The sequence below is a fragment of the Artemia sp. Qi Xiang Cuo genome, chromosome 4, assembly GCF_049724085.1.
Source record: "Artemia sp. Qi Xiang Cuo chromosome 4, ASM4972408v1, whole genome shotgun sequence".
Taxonomy (NCBI): Eukaryota; Metazoa; Arthropoda; class Branchiopoda; order Anostraca; family Artemiidae; genus Artemia; species Artemia sp. Qi Xiang Cuo.
Window position 1 is genome coordinate 17,723,454 of NC_142797.1, and position 20,361 is coordinate 17,743,814.

At 34.2% G+C, this 20,361-nt stretch overlaps 1 protein-coding gene across 1 annotated transcript; it reads right to left on the reverse strand.

The window, feature by feature from the left end:
• Positions 1–13,249: 13,249 nt before the first annotated feature.
• On the reverse strand, positions 13,250–17,678 carry LOC148952836 (uncharacterized). The gene is made up of 3 exons (XM_089087443.1): positions 17,609–17,678; positions 15,477–16,083; positions 13,250–13,365 (listed from the first exon to the last, which is right to left on the reverse strand). Exons 1-3 carry the CDS (start codon positions 17,621–17,623, stop codon positions 13,337–13,339), a joined length of 651 nt encoding a protein of 216 aa, XP_088943569.1. The 5' UTR covers positions 17,624–17,678; the 3' UTR covers positions 13,250–13,336.
• Positions 17,679–20,361: the final 2,683 nt, after the last annotated feature.

A 20,361-nucleotide genomic window follows, 5' to 3' on the forward strand; every position in this document is an offset into this window, starting at 1 on the left:
ATGACTCTAAGGTAAAACTCTAAACTCTTAACTATAACTTTACTAAACTATAACTTTAACTAAAACTCTAAGCTATGACTCTAAGCTAAAACTCTAAACTCTTAACTACAACTAAACTAAACTAGAACTCTAACTAAAACTCTAAGCTAGGACTCTAAGGTAAAACTCTAAACTCTTAACTAAAACTAAACTAAACTAGAACTCTAACAAAAACTCTAAGGTGAGATTCTAAGCTAAAACTCGAAACTCTTAACTAAAACTTAACTAAACTACAACTTTAACTAAAACTCTAAGATATGACTCTAAGCTAAAACTCTAAATTGTTAACTTTAACTAAACTAAAATTCAAATATAAATGAATCTCTAAGCTAAGACTATATTGTAAAACTCTAAACTCTTGACTAAAACTACAATAAACTATAACTATAAATATAAATATAATCTAATAATATATTCTAAAAACTCTAAACTATTAATTAAAACTAAAATAAAATATAACTCTAACAAAAACTCTAAGCTAAGACTCTCATCTAAAAAACTCTAAATTCTTAACTAAAACTAAACTAAACTAAAACTCTAAGATAAGACTCTAATTTAAAACTCAAAACTCTTAAATATATCTAAACTAAACTATAACTATAACAAAAACTCTAAGCTAAGACTCTAATCTAAAAATCTTAACTCTTAACTATTACTAAAATAAAATTCAACTCCAACTAAAACTCTAAGCTAAGACTATAATATAAGACAAGAAACTATTAACTGAAACTAAACTAAACTATAAATTCAAAAAGAAATATAATCTAAGAATATAATATAAAAAATCAAAACTATTCAATAAAACTAAACTAAACTAGAAATATAACAAAAACACTAAGATAATACTCTAAGCTAAAATTCTAAACTCTTAACTAAAAATAAAATAAACTAGAAATAACTAAAAATCTAAGCTGTTACTTCAATGTAAAACACCAAACTCTTAACTAAAACTAAACTAAACTAGAACTCTAACAAAAACTCTAAGTCAAGACTCTACGGTAAAAATAAAAACTCTTAACTATATCTAAACTAAACTAGAGCTCTAACAAAAACTCTAAGCTAAGACTCTAAGATAAAACTATAAACTATTAAATAAAAATAAACTAAACTATAACTTCAACAAAAACTCTAAGCTAAGACTATAAGCTAAAAACTCTAAACTCTTAACTAAAACTAAAATAAACTAGAACTCTAACAAAAACTCTAAGCTAAGACTCTAAGCTAAAATCCTAAACTCTTAACTAAAACTAAACTAAACTAGAACTCTAACTAAAACTCTAAGCTAAGACTCTAAGGTAAAACACCAAACTCTTAACTAAAACTAAACTAGAACTATAACTCTAACTGAAACGCAAAGGTAAAACATCAAACTCTTAACTAAAATTAAACTAGACTAGAACTATAAAAAAAAAACTCTAAGCTAAGACTCTAAGCTAAAACTCTAAACTCTTAACTAAAACTTAACCAAAATAAAACTTTAAGTAAAACTCTAAGCTATGACTATAATCTAAAACTCTAAATTCTTTAAATGTAAAAAAACTAAAATTAAACTCTAACTAAAACTCTAAGCTAAGACTCTAAGCTAAAACTCTAAACTCTTAACTAAAACTAAACTAAACTAGAACTCTAACAAAAACTCTAAGCTAAGACTCTAAGCTAAAACTCGAAACTATTAACTAAAACTTAACAAAACTAAAACTGTAAGTAAAATTATAAGCTATTACTATAAGCTAAAAATATAAATTCTTAACTTTAACTAAAATAAACTAGAACTCTAACAAAAACTCTAAGTTAAGACTCTAAGCTAAAAAACTCCAAACTTTAAACTAAACAAAACTAAAACTCTAAGCTAAGTATCTAAGGTAAAACTTCAAACTCTTACATAGAAATAAACTAAACTAGAAATATAAAAAAAACAATAATATAATATATAATCTAATACTATAAACTCTTAACTATAACTAAAATAAACTTCAACTAAAACAAAAACTATAAGATAAGACTCTAAGCTAAAATTCTTAAATCTTAACTAAAACTAAACAAAAATAGAACTTCAACAAAAAATCTAAGCTAATACACTAAGCTAAAAACTATAAACTCTTAACTAAATATAAACTAAACTAGAACTCTAACAAAAATTCTAAGCTATGACTCTTAAGATAAACTCTAAATTCTTAACTATAACTAAACTAAAATTCAACTCTAAATAAAAATCTAAGATTACACTACAAGATAAAAATCTAAACTCTTAACTATAACTAAACTAAACTTCAACTCTAACTAAAACTCTAAGATAAGTCTCTAAGTTAAAACTCCAAACTCTTAACTATATCTACACGAAACTAGAACTCTAACAAAAACTCTAAGATAAGACTATAAGCTAAATCTCTTAACTCTTAACTATTACTAAACTAAACTTCCACTTTAACAAAAACTCTAAGATAATACTATAGTATAAAACTCTAAACTATCAAATGAAACTAAAATAAAATACAAATTCAACAAGAAATATAATCTAAGAATATAATCTAAAAAAATAAAAAATATTAAATAAAACAAAACTAAACTAGAACTATAAAAAAACTCTAAGCTAAGAATCTAAGATAAAATTCAAAACTCTTAACTAAAACTAAACTAAACTAGAACTAACTAAAACTCTAAGCTGTTACTCCAAGTTAAAACACAAAACTCTTAACTAAAAATAAACTAGACTAGAACTCTAACAAAAACTCTAAGTTAAGACTCTAAGGTAAAACTCCAAACTCTTAACTAAATCTAAACTAAACTATAGCTCTAACAAAAAATCTAAGCTAAGACTAATATAAAACTCAAAACTCTTAAATATTACTAAACTAAACTAAAACTATAACAAAAAATCTAACATAATACTATAATCTAAAAATAAAATATCTTAAATAAAAATAAAATAAAATATAACTTAAACAGAAACTATAATCTAATACTATAAGATACAAAATCCAAACTCTTAACTAAAACTAAAATAAACTATAACTATAACAAAAACTCTAAGCTAAGACTCTAAGCTAAAATTCTAAACTCTTAACTAAAACTAAACTAAACTAGAACTCTAACTAAAACTCTAAGCTAAGACTCTAAGGTAAAACACCAAACTCTTAACTAAAACTAAACTAAACTAGAACTCTAACTGAAACTCAAAGGTAAAACATCAAACTCTTAAATAAAATTAAACTAAACTAGAACTTTAAAAAAAAAACTCTAAGCTAATACTCTAAGCTAAAACTCGAAACTCTTAACTAAAACTTAACCAAACTAAAAATTTAAGTAAAACTCTAAGATATGACTCTAAGCTAAAACTATAAATTCTTTAAATTTAACTAAACTAATCTTCAACTCTAACTAAAACTCTAAGCTAAGACTCTAAGGTAAAACTCCAAACTCTTAACTAAAACTAAACTAAACTAGAACTGTAACAAAAACTTTAAGCTAAGACTCTAAGCTAAAACTTGAAACTCTTAACTAAAACTTAACCAAACTACAACTTTAAGTAAAATTCTAAACTATGACTCTAAGCTAAAACTCTAAATTCTGAACTGTAACTAAACTAAACTAGAACTCTAACTAAAAATCTAAGCTAAAAAACTCTAAACTTTTAAATAAAACTAAACCAAAATAGAACTCTAAGATAAGTCTCTAAGTTAAAACTTCAAACTCTTAAATATAACTAAACTGAACTATAACTATAACAAAAACTCTAAGCTAATATCTAATATAATACTCTAAACTCTTAAATATAACTAAACTAAAATTCAACTCAAACAAAAACTATAATCTAAGACTCTAAGCTAAAATTCTAAACTCTTAACTAAAATTAAACTAAACTAGAACTTCAACAAAAACTCTAAGCTAAGACACTAAGCTAAAAACTATAAACTCTTAACTAAAGCTAAACTAAACTAGAACTCTAACAAAAATTCTAAGCTATGACTCTTAAGCTAAACTCTAAACTCTTAACTATAACTAAACTAAACTTCGACTCTAGCTAAAACTCTAGGCTAAGACTTTAAGCTAAAACTCTAAACTCTTAAATATAACTAAAATTCAACTCTAACTAAAACTCTAAGCTATGATTCTAAGCTAAAATTCTAAACTCTTAACTAAAACTAAACTAAACTAGAATTTCAACTAAAACTCTAAGCTAAAACTCTAAGGTAAAAACTAAACTCTTAACTATTACTAAACTAAACTAGAACTCTAACAAAAACTCTAAGCTAAGACTCTAAGCTAAAACTCTAAACTTAAACTAAAGTAAACTTCAACTTTAACTAAAACTCTAAGCTAAGACTCTAAGGTAAAACTCTAAACTCTTAAATAGAACTAAACTAAACTTCAACTATAACTAAAACTCTTAGCTAAGACTCTAAGCTTAAAATCTTAACTAAAACAAAACTAAACTAGAACTCTAACAAAAACTCTAAGCTAAGACTCTAAGCTAAAAACTCTAAACTCATAACTAAAACTAAACTAAACTAGAAGTCTAACAAAAACTCTAAGATAAGACTCTATGCTAAAACTCTAAACTCTTAACTAAAATTAAAGTAAACTTCAGCTCTAAATAAAACTAAGCTAAGACTCTGGGCTAAATCTCTATGCCAATGGGTTAAAGAAAAAACACGAAAAATGTTGGATAATTTCTAAGTCTAAAAAATTCAGTCCGAAAAAACTTAAAAAATTCAATAAGCAAGGGGGAATGAAAGGCCTCGGTGGGGCTTTGGGGGTGCGGCGGGCCCGGGGGACCTTTGGGGGCCGGGGGTTCCATCGGGGTTGGGGTAGGGGGATCGGGGCCCTTTGGGGTTGGGGTAGAGGACCTCACAACACTGTTCAAATACAACTTGTGTATTATAACGACCATAGAGTTTCACCCTCAAATCCTCTTGTAAAACATCTTTTAAAATCATCTTTTAAAATGCCTCTAACTGTTTCGCCGAAATAATTTCCCTTTCTTGAATCAATAATTCCCCTTAGAAACAACAAATTAATTCCCCTTTCGTGAATCAATAATTCCCCTTAGAAACAACAAATTAATTCCACTTTCTTGAATCAATAAGTGCCCTTAGAAACAACAAATGAATTCTTCTTTCTTGAATCAATAAGTCTCCATAGAAACAACTAATTTATTCCCCTTTTGTTGATCAAAAATTGCTCTTAGAAAAAACAAATTAATTAGCCTTTCGTGACTCAATAATTTTCCTTAGAAACAACAAATTAATTACTCTTTTGTGAAAAATCAATCAACCTTGACATCACCCGTCAGACATTAAAAAACTTCTCAAAGAAACAATTCTCCTGGACGAACACCAAAGACATTAATAAAATTCACCCGGAAACAATTCTCCTCGGCGAACTCCAAAGACATTAGTAAACTTCGCCCGGAGACAATTTTCCATGGAAAGACATCAAAGTGAGAAAAATCCTGTTTTTTCATTCTCAGTGAGAAAAACGTGTTCTCCCTGGGGATTCCATGCCCATATATGGTGCCCCCCGTTGGACTGACAGCACAGGTGTTCTCCCTAGGGACTCTATGCCCATGTATGGAGCCCCCCCGTATCAATAGGGTCATTTCTACTGACAATCCCCCACAACCCTCAAGGAAAGGGTTTTAAGTTATGCTCTGGGGGTATATAAGGTTTTTATAGAAGGCGTTGTCGCAGAAACTTCAAAACAGGCTCATTCGATTGAAAATTCAAAGGGCTAGTGACCTTTTCAATTGTCGAAAGTGATTGGAGGGCAACTAGCCCCCCCCCCACGCCCATCATTTCCCCAAACACATCCCATCAAAATTTTGAGATTGCCATTTTGTTCAGCGTAGTTGTTTTCTAGATAGAACCTATGTTTTGGAGGAGGAAACTCCCTCGCAACCCTCAGGGCAAGGGTTTCAAGTTATGCCCTGGGGGCATGTAAGGTTTTTATAGAAGGCGTTGCCGTAAGAACTTCAAAACAGGCTCAATCGATTGGAAATACAAGGGAGTAGTGCCCTTTTTAATAGTCGAAAGTGATCGGAGGGCTATTAGCCCCACCCCCCCCACGCCCATTGTTCCCCCAAACACATCCAATCAAAATTTTGGGATAGCCATTTTGTTCAGCGTAGTTGATTTCCAGATAGAAAATATGTTTTTGAGGGGGACACTCCCCCACAAGCTTCAGGGCAAAGGTTTTAAGTTATGCCAAGGGGGGATATAATGTTTTTAAAGAAGGCGTTGTCGTAAAAAATTCAATATAAGCTCATTCGTCTGGAGCTTCAAAGGGCTAGGGCCCTTTTTAATAGTCGAAAGTGATTGGAGGGCAACTAGCCCCCCCCCCCCACACACACACACCCATAATTCCCCCAAATACATCCAATAAAAATTTTGAGATAGCCATTTTGTTCAGGGTAGTTGATTTCCGGATAGGAAACATTTTTGAGGAGGACACTCCCCACAACCCTCAAGGCAAGGATTATAAGTTATGCCCTGGGGGCATATAAGGTTTTTATTGGAATCTTTGTCGTATAAACTTGAAAAAGGGCTCATTCGATTCGAAATTCAAAGGACTAGTACCCTTTTTAATAGTCAAAAGTGATTTGAGGGCAACTAACCCCCCTCTCACGCCCACCTTTTCCCCAAACACATCCAATCAAAATCTTTTGATAACCATTTTGTTCAACGTAGTTGAAAGTTTTGGAAATTAAGTTTTTAAGGATGACAACCCATCCCCCACAGCCCTCATGGCAAGGGTTGTAAGTTATGCCCAGAGGGCATATAAAGTTTTTATTGAAAGCGTTGTCGTAGAAACTTCAAAAAGGCTCATTCAATTGGAAATTGAAAGGGATAGTGCCTTTTTTAATAGTTGAAAGTGATTGGATAGCGACTAGCGCCCCTCTCACGCCCAACATTTTCCCAAACACATCGAATTATAATTTAGAGATATCCATTTCGTTCAACGTAGTTGAAAGTTCTGGAAACTTTGTCTTTAAGGATGATAAACCCATCAGAACCCTCAGTGCAAGGGTTGTAAGGTATGCCCTGGGGGCATATAAATTTTTTATTGTAAGTGTTGTCGCAGTAACTTCAAAAGGGCTCATTCGATTGGAAATTGAAAGGGCTAGTGCCTTTTTTAATAGCTGAAAGTGATTGGATAGCGACTAACGCCACCCTCAAGCTCACTATTTTCCCACACACGTCCAATCAAAATTTTTAGATATCCATTTTTTTCAACGTAGTCTACAGCTCTGGAAATTAGATCTTTTAGGATGATAACTCCCTCAGATCCCTTAGTGCAAGGGTTGTAAGTTATACCCTGGGGGCATATAAGGTTTCGAATAAGGTTCGAAATCGAAAGGCCTAGTGCCCTTTTTAATAGTCGAAAGTGATTGGAAGACTTGACATTTTTATATAGTAAAGATCGATGTGGGTAAAATGTATAATTTTGTTGTTGTTGTTGTTGTTGTTGTTGTTTATAGCAGGGCCTTTTGTATCGAAGGAGCTGTCGTAGGAACTTCGAAAAGGCCTCATTCGATTGAAAATAGAAAGGGCTGATGCCCTTTTTAATAGTCAAAAGTGATTGGAGGGAAACTAATCCCCCTCCCACGCCCACCCTCTCATTTGCCTTTATGTTCAAAAAATAAATGTTGCCAAAAAATTAAATCAAAATGCACTGTTTTAATTCTAATTCCCAATAAGGCATCTCAGCAGTATCCCAAGAACGATTGAGGGTATTATATTCAAACTTTCGGGGCTACTTCTGCTCTTAAAATTTAACCAAATCAAAATAGCGGATAAGTGTATCCAAGCTATTAAATAAAGTAAACAGATTTTTTTTTTTTTTTGCGAATTGTATCAAGTTATCCATTTCAGGTCAACTAGAGGAGGTATGAAACTAAATTAAAGACTACTATTTGTGTCCAGATTTTTAAAAGATGGATGTTGTTATAAATTGCTAAAAAATTTTCTCCAGCATACAAATAGCAGGCCAAACTATTAAGTCTTAAAATACGAAAAGATTTAAAGTATTTTTTTCTTTTTCCCTGAAAAGACTATGTCAATATAAAACGAACAGAAATTACTTAAAAAAACTTTTTCCACAAAATATGTTTTTCAAAGAAAAGTAAAGAACTCCATTAAACAAAAAATGAGCACAAATAAAATCAAATAATCTACCAAGCGTGAAACTACCACAAATCAAATTCAAATTCATTTAATTCAAAAACAAGACATAGCTCTCGTGGACAAAGCCCAAACATGATGTCTCTTTGTCATAATTAGCAAAATAAAGTTGTCTGATAAAACTTTGTCAGAATAAATACACTAAAGGATAAACACATTTGAGATCGAGAATAAAAATGTCGGAAAAAACTCGGCCAGCATAAAATAAACTAAACAATGAAAACACAAGAAATCATTTTAATACATCACAAAGCTTGACACAAACTTTCACTGTAGTACATGGTGTTATAGTGAACGAGGGTCAGTTTAGGAGCACACTCAGCCACTTCGTTGGGGGGGAGAGATCTTACAGGGACAAAAGGTTGGGGAAGGAATGATCGGTAGATGGGATGTTGAAGGAGGGTGGAGCCATATCTTTGGCATAATTTTCTCGGCGGGAAGAAAGGGATTCAAGTTTAAATTCCTTGAGGTAAAAGGAGTAAGGTAGAGGGGAACCGCCATAAGTGATTTGCAGTGATCTCATCTGAACTCGTTCTATTTTATCAATTTCATCCTGGGTAAGGGCAATGTGCCAAACTGGACAAGCATATTCAACTAAGGGGTGGATGAAAGTGTGAAATATTAGTTTCAGCTTGTCCTTAGGAACTCGAAATTTGTTCAGTGTTTTTAGCATTTAGATTGTGCCGTTAGCTATTTTTAAAATGGTCTTTGTATTCTCCCGCCATGAGAGGTCAGAAGAAATCACCACACCAGGTAAAGTTATTTTATGGCTTATTAGCTCGGAAGCGATAGGAGGTTCGAAAGACGGTTGAGTATTCTGAAGAAAAGAAAATGTCGTGACCGAGCATCTGTCTTTATTCATGACCATGTTTAGTTCAGCCGCCTCTAAGGTAACTTGGTCGATGAAACCAGCAGCATTGCTCTTCGAATCCTTAGATAAGATTTCCGTTAAGGACAAGTCGTCAACGTTCCATCTGTCCTCCAGCTCAGCAGCAATTTCATTTATCATGAGGAAGCCCAGCGGCCCAATCACAGTTCCTTGTGGAATTCCACAAAAAACTGGCAGAGAAGTGGAAAATTGGTCTTTATACTTCACAGTTTGCTCTCTATTTGTTAAGAAGCTCTTGATGATTTTAATAATAAAGCTGGGTATATTTTATTCCGCCATTTTTTCTAAAAGGATTTTGTGATCAACAAGGTCAAATGCTTTTCCGAAATCAATTACAATTAAATTTATCCATTTTCCAGGTTCATCCAGGTGTTTTAAAATAAAATCAACTAAATTAACGAGGTAATGAACTGTCGAACACTTAGGGATGTTACCAAATTGCTTTAGATCAGTTACTTTCAAAATATATTTTTTCAGCCATACGGCAACAAAGCTTTCGTATATTCTGCTAAAAACTGACGTAACTGTGATCGGCCGGACACCAGAGAAATCATTAGCTGCTCCTTTCTTTGGAATGGGAGTACTAAACCCTTTCTTCCATTTCTTTGGAAAATATCCTGTTTTTGTTATATTATTGAAAATTATCTGAAGCGGAAATGATCATTCTTTAGCAAATGCTTTAATGAGAGCAACTGCAATGTCAAAAGGGGCAACGGAAGTTTTTTTTTTTTAAAGAAGAGAGTTTAAGGATTATAATTGCCGATGAAATATCAGCAACTAAATTATCATCTGAAGGAGTAGTTAAACTTACTGGAGGATCCTCGGGTGGAAGAGGGAGGTAAGACTGCACAATTGAAGCAAAATGGGCATTTAAATCATTCGCGGTTTTCTCTCGAGGCTCCTCCTTCATGAAGTCAACTGGTTGAGAACTTTTGCCAGTCAGACTTTTTACTTTACTGAAAAATTGCGACCGTTTGGACTCCAAAAGATGGTCAACTTCATTTTCATAGTAATTTGCTTGTGCCTTTTTGATTTTGCATTTTATTTGGTTTGCCAACTGTTTTGCTTGGTTCACTTGACCTTTTCGTTTTAGTTGCAATTTATGTTTTATCAGTCGCTTTATTTTTGAATTTATGTATGGCTTATCGCTAGAAGAGAATTTAGTCTTAAGTTCGGGAAAGCAATGGGGGAATTTTTAATTTACCTTATTATGGAATTCCTCTACTTGGGAATGGAAGCATTTATCTGAAAAGACTGTGACTCATTTATGTCCCGCTATTCAGTCACTAAAGTGCAACTGATCATGGCCAGTAATCGGCCCTTAGTTTACTTTGATTACTAACTATTTAATTTCCTCTTTTTCCAAGGGGTTCCACTGTAACATATAATGATAACTTGCACCAAGTGGTGCTAGTTTTCTTGGATTCTGGTAATATTCCGAAAGATTTGTCAGGATTACATCCAGAGAAGGATTCCCGTTAGTTGTTGGGAAATCGACTAGAGTTTTAAGGTTAAGTGACCTGGCCAGCGATTTGCTATCGAGTTCGTTAGCATCTCCTAGCATTACTATTCCAAAATATGGGTGAGTTCTCTGGACGTAATCTGTTGATTCCTGCAGCTTCTCCCAAAAAGCTTTTCTTGCTGCAGCTGGCTGACCAGGCGAACATCAGAAAACGCACGCTGCTATGGCCGAGACTGGACTAGGGAGTCACGTTGGGTTGGCGATGTCCCAAATAAATTCATCAATATCTTCAAGAAAAGGTATATTTAAAAGCTTGGGTTTAAAATATTTGTGCACGAGTGTCATTATTCCTCCTCCTTTTTTCCCAAGAGGATGGTCATCATGCCGAAGTTTCATAAAAGAAGAAAAGTTAGGAACCCTCAATAAATTAAGATCTTGCCGGTGGACCTCGGAAACACAGATAACGGAAGAGCCAAGCATTTGAGCTGTAGTCTGAAGTTCAGTAAATTTCTCTAGATTTAAACTCTCGGCGCTGCTGTAAAGGAAAGAAGGAAATACGTAACGTTTGTCGTGAAACTCCCGGGAAAAGGTTTATTTTGGAATTTCTTGCTCCCTATCGCGACTTGGTAAGCAACAAGACAATTTTTTCCTTCTGCAGGGAAAGGGGAAAAGGGGAGGGGGTATAGAATAAGGACAGGGCTGGTTGTTGATTGGCTGTCGATAAATAAATGAAACCCAAACGAACAGAAATTACAATAAATAACCGAGTCAAACTCAAAACGAGCAGAAATAACATAAGTTGGGATCAAAACCCCCATGCCTTCCCAAGGCTAGACCATAATTTGCACTTTACTGAAAAAAATATAAATGTTTTTACTTTTATAACTTTAATAAATCAAATAGTATTAACATTTTGATTAATAAATATCAGTATATGTATATTAAACCGACAATGCACATTCATTTGTGTTTTTTTCAGTAAAGAGCAAATTATGTTCTGGCCTTGGGAAGACATAGGGTTTTTGAGCCCAACATATGTTATTTCTGCTCGTTTTGAGTTTGACTCGGTTATTTATTGTATTTCTGTTCGTTTTGGGTTTCATTAATTTATCGATGATGATTTGTGGTAGTTTCACGCTTGGTAGATTATTTGATTTTATTTTTACTCATTTTTTGTTTAATGGAGTTCTTTACTTTTCTTTGAAAAATTTATTTTGTGGAAAATTTTTTTTAATTAATTAGAGTTATACAACTTACTGGCATTATCTCCCGATCAAGCATTCAGTCAACATACTCATAATACAATCGAGGAATAAATCACCCGACGGGGTGAATCTATTAGTGAGTGGGTTATAAATGGGCGTGTTTCAAATTCCCCTGGTCTGTGTCTTCAATGTTAAGAACTTAAGTATATTAACCTTAAATTTTCAATTATTATAGAGCCAGAATACTTTCTCCAAAAGGGGTCAAGTACATCCTTTGGTAGTCGGGACTATTGACAAGATTTTGTATTGCCATAGGGCAATAAATTGATAATCCCCCGTTTTGACATGATGAGGTTATGTTGTAATAGCATTCCAAATTATCTCATTATCAAAGGACATATTTTGAAATGGGAATTATGTATTGAATTTCCCTAGGGATAAGATAAGATAAGATTTATTCTTCATTAGATACACATACAATATTACATGTTATTATTCCCCCTAAGGCTCATTGGCCTGTACAAAGGGGGAAGACAAATGAGTTGCTTACTCACAGATGAAAAGCAAAAGAAAATTTTAAATGATCACTTACTCCCATACGAAGGAGAAGAAAATCAAATATAGATAAAATGAAAACTGTAGAAAAAACAGAATAAATAGACTAAATTAATTAATTAGATTAAATAGACTCCAAAAAATAATAAAAATAATAAAAACATAAATAAAAATAACTTCTACGAAGCCAAAGAATTTTAATTTTTTTTTTTTTTTAAACCAAATGAGTGGCACCCTCGAGCTGATTCAGCCACCTTATTCCAAACAATATGACACGCCATTAGAGGATTAAAATCTGACCTTATGCAAGGAGTAAATGGAACTTGAATATGATTTGTCATATTACGAAGATTATAATTATTATGATCAGAGGTAAAAGATATCGGAACACTTAGGGGCCGGGGGAGGTCACCATTAAGCTGAGCAAAAGTAAAACATACTCATGAAAGAATATATAGTGACTCAAGATCAAGTAATGGTATAACTAATGAACGATTAATTTCCTGAATGAGGTTTCTAGCTTTATTGTAAAACTTGGAAAGTGGTTTTAACAGTGAAGGAAAAGTTGACATCCACAAAATTGGACAGTAAGAAACGTAAGATTGGATCAAGCAGTGAAAAAGGATTTTCAAAATTGATCCATGAAAAGCATGTCTAAGCGTCCTTAAAATACAGAGACTCCTGCATATCATCATTTTAAAAAATCAATGCGACCTGACAAAACCCTAGCTTTATATACAACGGTTTGAAAATGCAGTGACGTTGGAGTTTCTTAACAACCACAGATTATGGCAGAGCCTTAAATTCTAAAGATTTCAACTCTAAAGTGAGAATTTTTAACGAATTTCATCCGACAGTAAATATAGTAACTCTAAAAACACAGTAAATACGCGGTAACTCTAAAAACAGGAATATTCCGTTGTTAAAAATTGAAATTTGTAATGTAAAAACTTTAACAAAAGTAGTAACGTAACTAAAAGCACTAGTCAGTCATCTCGTGTCACGATCAGCCGCGGTAGCCTCCAGAGCCTCCTCCTGAAAAATAAAATAGATTTAATCAACATATTTGACTATCAATGCCAGCTATTTCACTGTCTCTTTGATTTCCTTTGGTATAATTAAGACAGGCTGGCGAGGAGGCTAAACCTTCTGGGAATTGCTTAGAGCCTGGCTGGAAAAAAAGTCAAAACAAGGATGGGGAAAAAGACTTTTAACTTTTAAAGACGAGAATACCCTCTATAGACTGTCATAACAGTTATATTGACAATAATTACTTTGACTATCTTAAGTCACCTGCTTACGAAACTTGACAATATTTAACCCTTGAAAAATGGCACCTTTGAAAAATACAAAAACTGCCAATGAAAGGTAAAAAAAAAACTATATTTAATTGTCTCCACTCCCACGAAAAAAAAAAAATCAAAATCTCATATAAATAGTGGTTTGGCTTTGAGAGTAGTGGTCTAGTTTCTGGGAATAAGGGTTCTAATGCCATTTTGTTGACAACAATGGTGCAAAATATTAAGAGTGATGTGTCACGAGAATGAGAGTAACAGGGCAACGTTGGTTACCCAGAAGGGCAGCCAGATGGCTGAAAAATGACGCGGAACACATTTTCCCCTGAAAGACTCTGATAAATCAAGGAAACGTGCACAGTGGGCAGCCCACCCAGGAATGCATTAAACTAACAACAACAACCCAGCTCCTTAAACCTTAATTCTTTTTTGCCTTCGGCTTAACAAGTACATTTTTTTGGCTGCTGTGAAGGCACTATTTTCGTGCTTTAACTCTGCAGACAACCTATATGCACTGCTTTAGTTTTATTAATATCAGATTTCATTCAATTGAGGCAAATGCCATTTCAGGCCATCTAAGCAAATTTTATTTGATTTTAGGTCTTTATTTTTGAAAAAGAAGAAGTGCACAAAAGACAAAATAACAAGTCAACAGTCGATGATAAATCAACAAGTCGAGACAGCCGATTGATATCAAAGTATCAAAAAACTACATATTGAGCTTTCTAGTTTCAGGGGAAGTAATGCCACTGCTTCAGTTTCAGTGGGAAGTTCATTAGAAATTAGAAAGAAAATTCATTAGAAAGAAAACTGAACATTCTGCTGACCTTCTGAATTACCAGAAAATATTGTGTCAAACAAGTTACATTTTTCCCGATTTTGTGGTGTAAAACCACAATTGAGGATCACACAGAAACATTATTCGATTTTTTTTAGGACTCCAAGAACTTTTTTTTTACCAAAATGAACAAGATTGGAAATGCTGAATTCTAAACCCTAGGAATAATTGATACAATTCTAGGCAAAGATGAACATATTTATTATTTTGAATTGAAATTTGAGCACAAAATTATTTAATCCTGGTAATTGAAGGACTCAAAGCTATTGTTTAGTTAACGCCCTTTCTTTCAATATCCCCTACAAGTACGATCTCGAGGGCTCTTGGAACCAAACCTATCGATTCAGAATCTTCATTTAGGGTTCTTTCGAGCACAAGTTACGAGTTTTTTTTGGCTTTTTATGATTTGCCGACGATTAGGGTAGCAATGCCTTTTCTTTACACCTTTGGCCAGCATCCAGTTATAGTAAAGCACGCCTCGATACAAAACTTTGGTATATTTATTTCGACAAGGGAAGATGAAAAATACAATTTTTTTAGGCTGACTCTCTGGAATACCATGGTTACGATAAAAAAAATAAAATTGAAATTTAATTTAATTGGATGAGTTTATTCATGTAATTAGCTACACACTTCAGATCCAATCTTTTAAATGAAGATTAGTAAAGAAAAATACTTACAGTCTCCAACTGGCCCTCTAAACGGCTTTCAGTTAAACTTTAGTTAAATTTTAGCGCAAAGAGCTGGTTGAGGGGTTGACAGTCTCCCTTAGGATAAATATTTTAGTAGCTTTAATGTTGATTTTTACTTTTAACTGAAAATACTAGATTTTTAACTTAATGTCAGTAAGAAGTTCAGATTTCAAGTATAAAATAGAAATAAAATTAGAAATAAAATAGGAATATAGTATGAAATAAAAAAATAAATATATTAGATATATATGAAAATTAAAATATAAACAAAATTAGAAATAAATATTAGGATTGAGCCTTGTTTAGAGAAAGTAAGCTTACCATGTCCTCCGCCAAATCCAAACGACCCACCAGATGAGCCACCGCCATAGCCTCCGCTAGATCCTCCACCGTGACCACCGCCAAACCCAAATGATCCACCAGATGATCCGCCATTGAAGCCTCCACTAGTTCCAAATGATCCTCCTTTTTTACCACCGTTGAATCCAAAAGACCCACCAGATGAGCCTCCACCATAGCCTCTGCTAGATCCTCCACTGTGACCCCCACCGAATCCAAAAGATCCGCCAGACGAACCGCTGCCGTAGCCTCCACTAGATCCTCCACCGTGACCACCACCGAACCCGAAAGATCCACCAGATGAGCCACCACCATAGCCTCCGCTAGATCCTCCGCCGTGACTGCCACCAAACCCAAATGATCCACCAGATGAGCCACCACCATAGCCTCCGCTAGATCCTCCGCCGTGACCACCGCCGAATCCAAATGATCCACCTGATGAACCACCACCATAACCTCCACCGGATCCAAATGATCCTCCACCTTGACCACCACCGAATCCAAAATTACCACCACCGCTTCCATAGCCAGAATTTAGAACACCAGCGAGTGTACATCCCAGGATAGCAAAAAAATAGATGACACAAATCTGAAAAGAACATAATTTCTCATTTTCTAGACACCTTAAAAAATATTAGCGATAGGCATGGCAGCCTTGGCCAAACTCAAATAAAATTCCTATTTCATATACGCCCATTTGACATGAGACAAGATTGAACACTTTTGCAAAGTCCCCCGCCCCTCAAAAAGGGGGGAATATTAGATAATAAAAAACCAAAGCTCTAGCTCCAGAATGGCTATTCGAAATCTTGTCCATAGTTGCCCCTACCTGAAAATTGACTTGAACCCATCCGCTGTAGAATTCTGATTATGTTACTATAAGGCACAAACGTTCTGCCTATATGATTTTAAATTTCTATATTACTCTGGCAAAATTATAACTTCAAAAACTAATTATAACTTCAATTATAACTTCAAGAAAATACCCGCAATTTAGCCAAAGTCTCAAGTGCACAGAATCTAGCTGCTACCTTTAAATTAATTTTGGAGGAAGCGAAGAGTCAAGAGGTGGGAAAATTTCCATAAAACTACCAAAAAGGAAGGTCCTCTGTAACCAAAAATAAAAATATTTATGCATGATGTTTTGAAATATTTACGTCCTAAAGTCAGAGCTGTTGTAGATTTACTCAGGTGTTAAGTACATCCTGGGTATACGCATTTTTTTATATTACCATAGTTTTATCTTTGCCCAAGTCAATTTATATTTGATCAAGAAGTCAACTTCTAATATAAATTCACTAAAGTGATATCTGATTTTTAATTTTTTTATTAAAAATAAATAAATTATTCATTTTAACTTATTTGCATTTAACTTATCCATTTTCACGTTTCAATATAACAGCAATGGCGAAAATGCGATACTGTCATAAAAACTTCATAACTTTGAAACAGCCAAAAGAAGAAATGTTAGAAAATCGTGATTTTCATTTATGGATAGACCTAAGATGGTCTCAGGGGGTGAAAACTGATTTTCCACATGGTTAACATTGAAGTCATATCCAGGTGGATTTAGGAGCTTCAAATCCCCCCCCCCCCGAAATTTGTGTCTGGCTCAAAAACATAACAAAAATCATATAAACAAACTTTTGATGTGTTTTTAAATTTTTTTTGTGTGACCCCCCCCCCCCGCCCGAAAAAAATAGCCCACCACCTACCTCAAACAATAATTTTGGATATGGCTCTGGTTAGCATGCATCTTCTTGTTTGTTCCTATTTTCCCCCAGGGCCAGCAGGCTACGTAGTGGGTTTTTTTGGTTGCATTATATTGGGTCAGTATTCCTAAGAAGCATAACTAGGACACTGCCTCCTCCCACAAAGTGTAGTTATGAGCCTTTTTTTTCTCAGGCAGTAGCTTAAATTCCCAAAGCTGTTTTCACAAAACATGACATCGCTATAAATTTTACATATTCTGATTAGATAGTATATACTTTAGTTTTAGTATGTTTCCTTGAGTATTTTAGTTTGTATCGTATTTTTTCTCATAAGAGTTTTTATTCTTATATCATTTTCTATGGTCAATTGTGCATAATTGAAATCAGTAAAATTCAACTCACCTTTTTGAAGAACATTTTTTAGTCCGAAAATGTTCTTCTAGCTCTCAAATTGAGACGACTGATGGGCAAATATCTAATTTCTCTTCATTTTAAATGAATTTCAAGGATACTCGAATATTCAATTTATAAAAAAAAAAATTGGCCTGCTGATCGAAAATTGGCATTCACAAAAACTACTGAAGGAGTAAAATTTGTTTTGTTTCAGATTTGTTGCAGATTTGCTTTGTTTCGTTTTCAAGACATGTTGTGCTTCACTTCTCTGAATAAAAAAATAATAATAATAAAAATGCAGTGAGCATTAATTCATTCATCTTTCCATAGTGAAAGGCATTTCTAATTTTCAAAGCTAGAAAATTTTATTGCATAATTTTTGAATATTTCGAACGACTGATTAACAATTAAAGGAAAAATTGTGTTTTCTATATTCTTTCACCTTTTCTGAGTATTTTCTAAACGAGATCTAGAACTTCACTAACATCCCAGGCAGCGCAATAGCGCTGCTTAATTTAAAAGCGATAAGCCTTCAATTTTTTTTTCACAGGCCACTTCGCATGGACGGAGTTATCGTAGAAACTTTGAAGGGGCCTCATTTGATTGGTTATTGGAAGCCCCATCCCATGACCTTTTTAGCTGGCTTCCCCCAAAGACATCCAATCAAAATGTTGACATAACCATATGTTCAAAATAGTTAAAAGCTCCAATAACAATGCCTCTAAAGATGACATGGTCCCCATAGTCCTTGGGGCAACGGCTGTAAGTCATGCAAGTTGCCCATGGCTTACATATAAGTTTTTATTGGAAAAGGGTAGGTTTGATTTTGTGTAGTAGTAGTAGTGGCAAATGCAGTTTCAAGTGAATACCCTTAACGGCTCCTTATGTTGCAGATATGCCTTTTTGATAATGAGGATGCTCGCAGTATCTGTTTATTTAGTTCAAAGTCCCCCTAAGTATTCCCTGAAGGTTCATCTTAATACCCTTAGCCAGGATTAAAATATTTCCCTCTTTACTAATGATAAATCTTGTATGTAGAAATAAGGTTAATTTTATAATTTACAATCCATGCCTCAGGGGCGTCAGGAGGCATTGCATTCTCAGAGGTATAGTTCTTAGAGCTTTTGAATATATTAAAAAAGTGGCTTTTTCATAATTCTAATCAATGTTGGGGGCAGGGACCTAAAAAGCACGAAAATGAGCAGAATGCCCTCTGATCATTTTTCAACATCCCCAGAATGTTTCAACTTAATACCTACAGTCGTTCCTGAACAACTGCTGACGCAACCTTTTGGCAATCAGGTTGCACATGGTGTGCTCTGATTTTTTTCAATATCCCTCTCAACATTTCCTGAACTTAGTCGAAAATAGAAGTAGCCACAGTTGCAGCTAGTTGCAGTTACAGTCATGAGTAGTTTCAGTCATAGTCACAAGTAGTCGTAGTCGAAGTCATATATAGTCACAGTTGAAAGCTGTCACAGGCACAAGCAATCACAGCAGTAGTGGCTCTGATTGTTTCAAGTTAATACCCTTAGCCGTTCCAAAGATACAGCTAATAAGCCTTTTCGATGAGCAGGATGCATATAATGTCTTCTGATTTTTCCCTTCAACGTTCCCCGATGTTTCACTTTAATGCCCTTAGCCTATTTGTAAACTTACTACTTACTTACCTAATTATCGTGCCGACTAGGCTCTAGCGTCAAGTGAGCAGACACCATCCTTCTCCAGTAAACCTGATCTTGAGCTGCAGCAGGTGCATCTTCAGGCGTTATTTTTGCCTTGCTTAGGAAATCATGTAGACTACAAGGCCATCTTTTTCTTAGACAATCACTGATCGTGTCCACACAGCGGCCACGGGTTGAAATCATAGACGATGCGACAGGATGTTTCTTGGGAGGAAGCCATGGTCTCAGTCTAGGTTGCGCAACTTGGAGGGAAAATGAAATCTGCATCGTACGGGATAGGAGGTTGGTGTTACAGAAAAAAAAAACCCAGCGATATCCTTCTATCTTTCCAGGTCCTTTGCTTTGCATCCACATTCCTCAAAGTCTTGCTGGCTACTGGCTGAGTTTCTGTGTTATATTGTAGATCTGACCCCGCATATGCATTAAATATCCGCATCTTCAATATTCCTCTCAACATTTCCTGAACGTAGTCGAAAGTAGAAGTAGCCAAAGTTGCAGGTAGTTGTAGCTATAGTCATGAGTAGTTTTAGTCGTAGTCACAAGTAGTCGTAGTCCAAGTCGCATGTAGTCACAGTTGAAAGTTGTCCCAAATGAAACAGGGTTGCGCCAAATGTTATTTTTTCTTTCTTTTTCAATGGAGACATAATTTATTCACAAAATAATCCACAAAGAAAGCATGAAGCCCAGTAACCTGGGTTTGTATTGCCACTCCAAAAAAGGCATTAATTTACATCAGTGCATTCGGTTTCCCATTTTACAAGAAAACAAAACAATATATAAAACATACAAAATATGTAGAACTACTTGAGAGAGAAAAAAAATCACAATTCATAAATTTACAGGCAATGGTGTCTCAACTGCTAACGGAAGCCAGACCTTTCAAAAATATCCCTAATAGAAGGTGGCGTCTGAGACCTCAGCACCGGAAGAATATCATGAGCAGAGGAAGCAGACCTCGCAAACACTCTAATCGGCCTGATTTGTTGTTTTTGTCTTATTTGCCATTCATTCACTCGGTGTTTGGCCACTGTATGTAATGTCCTAGGTCTCGAAGTCATTCAGTTTCCCCATGACGTT